General features: G+C 41.7%; 1 protein-coding gene across 1 annotated transcript; it reads right to left on the minus strand.

Moving 5' to 3' along the window:
- Positions 1–8,774: 8,774 nt before the first annotated feature.
- Positions 8,775–9,773, minus strand: LOC116364989 (zinc finger protein 135-like; the record flags this gene model as incomplete). Its single annotated transcript, XM_031817769.1, has 1 exon — positions 8,775–9,773. A coding segment is annotated over one exon (954 nt), but the record flags the coding sequence as incomplete, so codon positions are not given.
- Between the last annotated feature and the right edge of the window lie 652 nt (positions 9,774–10,425).

Consider the following 10,425-nt stretch of genomic DNA (forward strand, 5'->3'; position numbering starts at 1 on the left):
CAATCTTTAACACGTTTGCAAATTGAACCAGTTGATACGTCAAGCGAAACTTGTTTAAAACACTGAGATTAGCTAATGTACATTAACATGGTCTAAAACGTATGTTGGCTAGCAAGCTACCGACGTGGTTGAAAGAGGGGTTGAAAGAGTTGGAACTTGTTGTTCCTGAAGAAGCGTCCGTCCAGTCCATTATACGTCACGCAAGAAGAGTCACCTGAAAGACGCTCATCGCCATCTGCTGACTGGAGTGGGTAACGCAGTTTGGAAACAATAGTTACTACACTTTTTGTATTGGAAAGAACGTCATAATTATTTAACAATAAGCTGATATATTTTCTCTTCCAAATAATACGTTCCTGTACACAGACGTAGAAGCTCAATATGAATATTTTTGGTAGACCAAATTGGTCTACACGGACATGTTCTGGCCTGGTTTAGATCTTATCTGTCGGAAAGATATCAGTTTGTCTCTGTGAATGGTTTGTCCTCTGACAAATCAACTGTAAATTTCGGTGTTCCTCAAGGTTCCGTTTTAGGACCACTATTGTTTTCACTATATATTTTACCTCTTGGGGATGTTATTCGAAAACATAATGTAAACTTTCACTGCTATGCGGATGACACACAGCTGTACATTTCAATGAAACATGGTGAAGCCCCAAAATTGCCCTCGCTAGAAGCATGTGTTTCAGACATAAGGAAGTGGATGGCTGCAAACTTTCTACTATTAAACTCGGACAAAACAGAGATGCTTGTTCTAGGTCCCAAGAAACAAAGAGATCTTCTGTTGAATCTGACAATTAATCTTAATGGTTGTACAGTCGTCTCAAATAAAACTGTGAAGGACCTCGGCGTTACTCTGGACCCTGATCTCTCTTTTGAAGAACATATCAAGACTATTTCGAGGACAGCTTTTTTCCATCTACGTAACATTGCAAAAATCAGAAACTTTCTGTCCAAAAATGATGCAGAAAAATTAATCCATGCTTTTGTCACTTCTAGGTTAGACTACTGCAATGCTCTATTTTCCGGCTACCCGGATAAAGCACTAAATAAACTTCAGTTAGTGCTAAATACGGCTGCTAGAATCCTGACTAGAACCAAAAAATTTGATCATATTACTCCAGTGCTAGCCTCTCTACACTGGCTTCCTGTCAAAGCAAGGGCTGATTTCAAGGTTTTACTGCTAACCTACAAAGCATTACATGGGCTTGCTCCTACCTATCTCTCTGATTTGGTCCTGCCGTACATACCTATACGTACGCTACGGTCACAAGACGCAGGCCTCCTAATTGTCCCTAGAATCTCTAAGCAAACAGCTGGAGGCAGGGCTTTCTCCTATAGAGCTCAATTTTTATGGAACGGTCTGCCTACCCATGTCAGAGACGCAAACTCGGTCTCAACCTTTAAGTCTTTACTGAAGACTCATCTCTTCAGTGGGTCATATGATTGAGTGTAGTCTGGCCCAGGAGTGGGAAGGTGAACGGAAAGGCTCTGGAGCAACGAACCGCCCTTGCTGTCTCTGCCTGGCCGGTTCCCCTCTTTCGACTGGGATTCTCTGCCTCTAACCCTATTACAGGGGCTGAGTCACTGGCTTGCTGGGGCTCTCTCATGCCGTCCCTGGAGGGGGTGCGTCACCTGAGTGGGTTGATTCACTGTTGTGGTCATCCTGTCTGGGTTGGCGCCCCCCCCCCCCCCCCTTGGGTTGTGCCGTGGCGGAGATCTTTGTGGGCTATACTCAGCCTTGCCTCAGGATGGTAAGTTGGTGGTTGAAGATATCCCTCTAGTGGTGTGGGGGCTGTGCTTTGGCAAAGTGGGTGGGGTTATATCCTTCCTGTTTGGCCCTGTCCGGGGGTGTCCTCGGATGGGGCCACAGTGTCTCCTGACCCCTCCTGTCTCAGCCTCCAGTATTTATGCTGCAGTAGTTTATGTGTCGGGGGGCTGGGGTCAGTTTGTTATATCTGGAGTACTTCTCCTGTCCTATTCGGTGTCCTGTGTGAATCTAAGTGTGCGTTCTCTAATTCTCTCCTTCTCTCTTTCTTTCTCTCTCTCGGAGGACCTGAGCCCTAGGACCATGCCCCAGGACCATGCCCCAGGACTACCTGACATGATGACTCCTTGCTGTCCCCAGTCCACCTGGCCATGCTGCTGTTCCAGTTTCAACTGACCTGAGCCCTAGGACCATGCCCCAGGACTACCTGACATGATGACTCCTTGCTGTCCCCAGTCTACCTGGCCATGCTGCTGCTCCAGTTTCAACTTCCACCTGACTGTGCTGCTGCTCTAGTTTCAACTGTTCTGCCTTATTATTATTCGACCATGCTGGTCATTTATGAACATTGAACATCTTGACCATGTTCTGTTATAATCTCCACCCGGCACAGCCAGAAGAGGACTGGCCACCCCACATAGCCTGGTTCCTCTCTAGGTTTCTTCCTAGGTATTGGCCTTTCTAGGGAGTTTTTCCTAGCCACCGTGCTTCTCCACCTGCATTGCTTGCTGTTTGGGGTTTTAGGCTGGGTTTCTGTACAGCACTTTGAGATATCAGCTGATGTACGAAGGGCTATATAAATAAATTTGATTTGATTTGATTTGAATATGTAGATGATTAATAAATACTTATATTTCCATATATTTCCTTTCCAAGCCAAACCATTTCATAACTGCTACACACAGCTTACATTGTTGTCACCATATTAGCTAAAATAACATCATAGTCAACAGAGCTAATAGAACTAACTCGTTAGTAAACCTGCTACAATCATGCAGTACCGTTACAGTGTACAGTCAGTAAGCAGTTTAGCACTTACCTTGGCGGGTCCCAGTGGCAATAAATTAGTAAAACCAAAAGCTTGCCTTGACTTGGAAGAGTTCCAGTGTTGTGTTGGATAGTCATAGCCAGCTAGTTAACATAGCATCCCTTTGTTTGAGCCAAGTGTTTGAGTAGACTAAACTAGATAGCTGCATTTGCTAGCTAAGTAAGTGAAACTGAAAGTGGAAAATAAATGACGAAATATCTCTCTCTCGCTTCTCCTTCATTTTGGAATGAAATAATTTGTTCAAAACTGTTCAACTATTGTATTTTTCTCTCTTTTAGTCAACTACTCACCACATGTTATGCACTGCAGTGCTAGCTAGCTGTAGCTTATGCTTTCAGTACTAGATTCATTCTCTGATCCTTTCATTGGTTGGACATCATGTCAGTTCATGCTGCAAGAGCTCTGATGGGTTGGAGGATGTCCTCCGGAAGTTGTCATAATAACTGTGTAAGTCTATGGAAGCCTTGAGAACCATAATCCTCCTAGGTTTTGTATTGAAGTCAATGTACCCAGAGGAGGATGCAAAATAGTATGTTTTAATAAATTATTTGGTGACGTGATTATATTTAGTATGGTTTCATCTAAAAAGGACCACTTTTAAATATTTTGCCATTTTTATTTTTCTGAAAATAACTGAGCACGATGGTTCTCCCCTTCCTCCTCTGAGGAGACCCCACTGCACCCAAAGGACACCCAGCCAACTTGACAGAATTGTGGGAAGCATTGGAGTCAACATGGGCCAGCATCCCTGTGGAACACTTTCGACAGCTTGAAGAGTCCATAACTCAATGAATTGAGGCTGTTCTGAGGGGAAAAGGGGAGGGTCCAACTCCATATTAGGAAGTTGTTCCAATTTTTTGGTATAATCAGTGGATATATCTGCCATTTAGCATACATGTTTATCCAAAGGGATTTGCAGTCATGTGTGCAAATACTTTACATATGGGTGGTCCCAGGAATCAAACCCACTACCCTGGTTTAACAAGCACTATACTCCACCAACTGAGCTACAGGACCACAAGGAATGATCAAGGAATGACGCAGATAAACACACACAGCTTGAGTTTCAAACATATAATTGAATCAAAGACCGTAACATTGAAACTGACATACTTCATATTTAGTTACAATCAAATATTATTTGTCACATGCGCTGAATACAACAGGTGTAGATCTTAACGTGAAATGCTTACTGACAAGCCCTTAACCAACAACGTAGATAAGAAAAATAAGTGTTAAGAAAATATGCAGCATTGAAGGTCCTAAAGAACACAGTGGCCGCCATCATTCTTAAATGGAAAGTTTGGAACCACCAAGACTTCCTAGTGCTGGCCCGCCCAGCCAAACTGAACAATTGGGGGAGAAGGGCCATGGTCAGGGACGTTACTGAGAACCCGATGGTCACTCTGACAGAGCTCAAGAGTTCCTCTGTGGAGATGGGAGAACCTTCCAGAAGGACAACCATCTCTGCAGCACTCCACCAATTTGGCCTTTTTGGTAGAGTGGCCAGACGGAAGCCACTTCTCAGTAAAAGGCACATGAAAGTCTGTTTGGAGTTTGCCAAAAGGCACCTAAAGGACTCTCAGACCATGAGAAACAAGATTCTCTGATCTGATGAAACCAAGATTAAACACTTTGGCCTGAATGCCAAGCGTCAGGTCTGGAGGAAACCTGGCACCATCCTTACGGTGAATCGTGGTGATGGCAATATCATGGTGTTATTGGGGATATTTTTCAGCGGCAGGGACTGGGAGACTAGTCAGGATCGAGGGAAAGATGTACGGAGCAAAGTACAGAGAGATAATTGATGAAAACCTGCTCAAGAGCACTCAGGACCTCAGGTTCACGTTCCAACAGGACAACGACCCTAAGCACACAGCGAAGACAACATAGAAGTGGCTTTGGGACAAGTCTCTGAATGTCCTCGAGTGGCCCAGCCAGAGCCCGGATTTGAACCCGATCGAACAACTCTGAAGAAATCCTGCAAATAGCTGCACAGTGACGCTCTCCATCCAACCTGACAGATCTTGAGAGGATCTGCAGAGAAGAATGGGAGAAACTCCACAAATACAGGGGTGCCAAGATTGTAGTGTCATACCCAAGGCGGCTTGAGGCTATAATCACTGCCAAAAGTGCTTCAACAAAGCACTGAGTTAAGGTTCTGAATACTTATTTAAATGTGATATTTCAGTTTTAATATTTAAATGCATTTGCAAACATTTCTAAAATCCTGTTTTTGCTTCGTCATTATAGGGTGTTGTTGTGCAGATTCATGAGGAAAACCTCCCAATTTAATCAATTTTAGAATATTCCAGTAAATTCAGGAAGTAAACTGAAAATTTCAATTCTCTTCTATGGTTTTCAATTAGGAAAATGTGGAATTTGGTTTACTTTCTGAATTGACTGGAAATTAAATGGATTTTACTCCAACCCTGGTTTTACTACAAATCTGTCAACGTCATCAATCGATGTTATAATGCATAAAGCTCACAGATGTGATTGTTCTCATTCAGAGTAAATTATTCTAATTGAATAAAACAGAATTAAACATATCAAATGTATTATGCACCTGAATAACTTCAACTTGGACAATCTGGTTGATTCTCTGGTTGATTCTCTGCTCAACAACACTGACTGTGAATCAATCTGGTTGATTCTCTGCTCAACAACACTGACTGTGAATCAATCTGGTTGATTCTCTGCTCAACAACACTGATCGCGCCAAACTTTGTTTTGTGTCCAGGCTGTCACTTCTGTCATCAGCTACTAACACCAGTGCTGCACCTTTGTCCTTGTCCCTGGATGACGTCTTCCTGCTCCCTCTTCCATAGTGAGAACACTGATGGCTCAACATGGGCTTCCTGGTTATGAAAGAAAGTGTGGTGGTCAATGGTAGCCTCTCCCATTGTTTGAAGCAGTTGTAGTCTTTGTTGGCATGTATCCAGACCCCAGAATAGTAGTAGAAAGGAGCCTGTTCCCCGCTTGCTTCCTCACAATCATTGTCTGGATCGACCACTCCCCCACCTGACCACAGGACCAGAATTGCTGTCTGATCTTCATTCCTACAGCCTTCATCACTGTCCCTGGAGTCTCTTCACTGTCTGATCTTCATTCCTACAGCCTTCATCTCCGTCCCTGGAGTCTCTTCACTGTCTGATCTTCATTCCTACAGCCTTCATCTCCGTCCCTGGAGTCTCTTCACTGTCTGATCTTCATTCCTACAGCCTTCATCACCGTCCCCGGAGTCTCTTCACTGAGTAAATATAGATAGTATAAGAAACCTCTCCCATTCTACTTGTCTATTATCTTTGTTTAGAAATAGTCATTTGTGTGACCTACTTATTTTCCCTACTATTTATTTTAAGGATTTAGAATTATTGAAATGGTAGAACGAGGAATGTCAGAGTCTGGAATATAAATATATACAATTTGTTTATTGTGTGTATTGAACATTCATATTGGACAGCCTTACCTATAGAGTAGCACCACCACCCATCAGCCCATTCTCTTCTTGATGTCAAAGCTGCAGTGTATTGTTGCAGTAGGAGTTTATGATTAATAATCCTATTTCAAGACACACTAAGATGTCACCATACTATTCATTTAAAGCCCCTCTGTCAGATATAAATCATCAGAGTGGGAAACCAACTGACATGGAAACAATGGAGCAAATGTATCACAATCAGAGGGGTGTATTATGACATCATATAGAACTACTCAGACATTCCAAATCAGGCTTCATCCACATCATGAAGGTGGATATTGATCCAACCATTTCAAAAGTAATGACCCGGCTGATGGAAACAGGATATGCTTGTACATGGCGACATTTTGTTACTTCGTTTGACAATTTGTTTGTCTTTTTGTGTCAGTAAAAATGTTGGAAGCGAGAAATGGCTGTGGAAACTCCTTTATGCGCAAATATTTTTATAATAACCATCACATCTTAGTTAACTTGGAGTAACGTGATGATATGTTGTGTGGTTCCCCCACTACGATTCGGGAACCCATGTAGTTTATTAGGCTACAGATGAAATAAGTTATGAACTTCACAGGGTGGTGAAACTACATGTGATGAGCTTGATGCTCCTTTCCAATACATTTTGAGGGTCTTATTCTGGTGACATGATGACCGATGCTTGGTTGCCATTTGACAAATAAAATATTAATTGCTCTCACCCATAATAATCTCATCAATCGGGTAACAACGTTTATTCAACAAATAAATAGTACAACAAATATTGTGGTTAAATTCAAATATACTAATTGATTAAAAAAACTGTTTTTATCGAAGACATTTAAAAAAAAGGTATCAATTTAGTGAATGACATCATAAATAGGACTGGGGGAGTTATGTCACACATGCAGCTAACACAGACATATGGACATGTCTGCTCTACCCAAAATTACAACCAATTAATTGCAGCATTACCACAAAAATGGAAGAGGCAAGTAGAAGGGGATAAAAGTAAGGAGCTTGTATGTCGGCCCTGTATTAAAGAACATAAATGGTTAAAGAAAAGTGTGATAAATAAAAACATTCACCAATTTCATTTAAGGACCAAAAAACTGACAGCTGTGCCATATAAATTGCAAAATGGTTGTGAAGAGATGTTCGATGTACCCATTCCATGGCACATGGTTTATGAATTGATACACAAAACAACACCGGATTCAAAACTTCACATTTTTCAATATAAATTACGATACAAAATTCTTGCAACTAATAGAATGTTATATATATATATGGGGGATACAATCTTCCCAGCTCTGCAGATTCTGCTGTGAGGAGGCAGAGTCATTAGATCATTTATTTTGGTATTGTCCATATGTAGCTCATTTTTGGTCACAGGTCCAGGAATGGCTGAAGAATTGCAACATTTGCCTAGAACTAACACTACAGATAGCAATACTGGGTGATTTGAAAAGCCATAGTCAATCAATCAATAATATAATCATTATTTTAGCAAAAATGTTTATTTTTAATTTACAATCTGTAGAAGCTATGAGAATAGGAAGGTTCAATTATTTTGTGAAGCATCACAGCACAGTTGAAAAATATATGGCAAGTAGAAATCCGAAATGGATGTTGAGAGACAGATGGGAGGGGTTGAGTGGAGCTGAAGGGTGGGACTAATAACAAGATAAACAATGTAGGGCATAAGGGATCTGTAGAATGTATAAAGGTTCGGAGCTTTTGTGAAATAGCACAGTTACAAATAGAAATCAAACTGGATGGACATCAGAAATAGAGGAAGGACTAAGAACAAACAAGAGAGAACTATTGTAAAGTACACTGTGTCTGTAGAGTGTGTATAAGATGTATGGATTGAAGGTAGAAGCAGAAGTGTTTATTAGTTTACTCCAATTGGGGGATCGGCGGAAGGGTTTGCGGGGGATAATAATAAAGGTATATTCTTTAAAAAGTATGTATGTCTATACAGGTATGTGTATGTATATATGTGTATATATATGCATGCGTGTATGGATATATATATTTACCAAAAAATATGGGGGATTGGAAATGATGCAGACAATTACATTGGAAGCAACATTCTTTCCGCAATATTAACCTGATCTTCCCTCCAGAAAAAAACGGGAAAAAACCTTTATTCAACCAGTGGGAGGCTTGTAAATGCCCCCAGGAAAGTAAAACAAAGAACTCTTCATTGAGACAATGATAAATAGCAATCCGTGGGAGAGTTGTGGTGGATATTATAAAATAAGGATCTGCTGGAGTCCAAGTCAAACCAAGATTCAGAGAGAATAACAGAGTTACACAGCGCAGTGTAGACAGTCTGAATTCCTGAAGCATTGGGTGATGAGCACATATCTTTATAGTTTCCTGTTCCTGGGAGGGACTTTATTCATACAAGGACACAGGTGCAAATTGGTTTGCAACACAGGATGATACTCCCAAGAACAGGAGATAATAGGACAGTTTCATAAGGTTAGTCACATACTCAGTTATGTGGACACACAAACAATTAACATTTTCCATTACAGAGCTTTTTTTTGTGTGTGTATTCTCTCATGTTGTTTCAGATTCCCCGACCGGTTGAAACACTTCCCACATTGGGAGCAGCGGTAAGGCGTCTCTCCTGTGTGTATTCTCTCATGCTGTTCCAGCTTCCCTGAATGGTTGAAACACTTTCCACATTGGGAGCAGTGGTAAGGCTTCTCTCCTGTGTGTATTCTCTCATGTTGTTTCAGGTGTACTCTCTGGTTGAAACACTTCCCACATTGGGAGCAGTGGTAAGGCTTCTCTCCTGTGTGTATTCTCTCGTGCTGTTTCAGCTTCCCTGAATGGTTGAAACACTTTCCACACTGGGAGCAGTGGTAAGGCTTCTCTCCTGTGTGTATTCTCTCATGTTCTTTCAGCATCCCCGAATGGTTGAAACACTTTCCACACTGGGAGCAGTGGTAAGGCTTCTCTCCCGTGTGTATTCTCTCATGCCGTTCCAGCTTCCCTGAATGGCTGAAACACTTTCCACATTGGGAGCAGTGGTAAGGCTTCTCTCCTGTGTGTATTCTCTCATGCTGTTTCAGCTTCCCTGAATGGTTGAAACACTTTCCACACTGGGAGCAGTGGTAAGGCTTCTCTCCTGTGTGTATTCTCTCATGCTGTTTCAGCGCCCCCGAGTGGTTGAAACACCTTCCACATTGGGTGCAGTGGTAAGGCTTCTCTCCTGTGTGTATTCTCTCGTGCCGTTTCAGCTTCCCCGATTGGTTGAAACACTTTCCACACTGGGAGCAGTGGTAAGGCTTCTCTCCTGTGTGTATTCTCTCATGTTGTTTCAGATTCCCCGACCGGTTGAAACACTTTCCACATTGGGAGCAGCGGTAAGGCTTCTCTCCTGTGTGTATTCTCTCATGCTGTTCCAGCTTCCCTGAATGGTTGAAACACTTTCCACATTGGGAGCAGTGGTAAGGCTTCTCTCCTGTGTGTATTCTCTCATGTTGTTTCAGGTGTGCTTTCTGGTTAAAACTCTTTCCACAGTGGGAGCACTGGTGTCGTCTTGCTGGTTTGGACGTCCCTGGCTCTGGTTCCTCTGAGTCTGGTCTTTCTCCTGCCAAAGATAGTGTTATTTTTAAATAGAGACCCGAATGAAACCACATGATAAAACAACCTTGCTCCGAGGGTAAATCCTAAATCAGAACTCTCAATAACCTGAGGCCAGTTTTAACAATATTAGTGTGATTTTAAAACAAATGTAGAGCTTCCTGGTAATACTGCTATGTTTACATTACTTTATTTTATTCATCCTGTTTTACAAGTCAGAACACAAAAACCTAGACAGTTCTAGCACACTGAAGACACAGACGTCGCTGGATTCCAATTGAACAGGTGGTTCTAAATATATAACTTTCATAGCTGTATGATACAGAATGTGACCTACACACTTCCTTAAACATAAAATAACTAAAGAAGTAATTTTGTGTGGAAGTCCAAAACTTGTTTTTACGTCGAAGATACAAAGCACATCAGTAACATCTCCCCGTTGTTGAAAGGGTTCGACACATTGCTGTTTAAATGGACCAATTTCTTATTTAGACATTCACAGATTTTCAACATTTTGATTATCGCTGAGGTCATATTTTGGGT

This window comes from Oncorhynchus kisutch, unplaced genomic scaffold (genome assembly GCF_002021735.2).
Source record: "Oncorhynchus kisutch isolate 150728-3 unplaced genomic scaffold, Okis_V2 scaffold1144, whole genome shotgun sequence".
Lineage (NCBI taxonomy): Eukaryota > Metazoa > Chordata > Actinopteri > Salmoniformes > Salmonidae > Oncorhynchus > Oncorhynchus kisutch.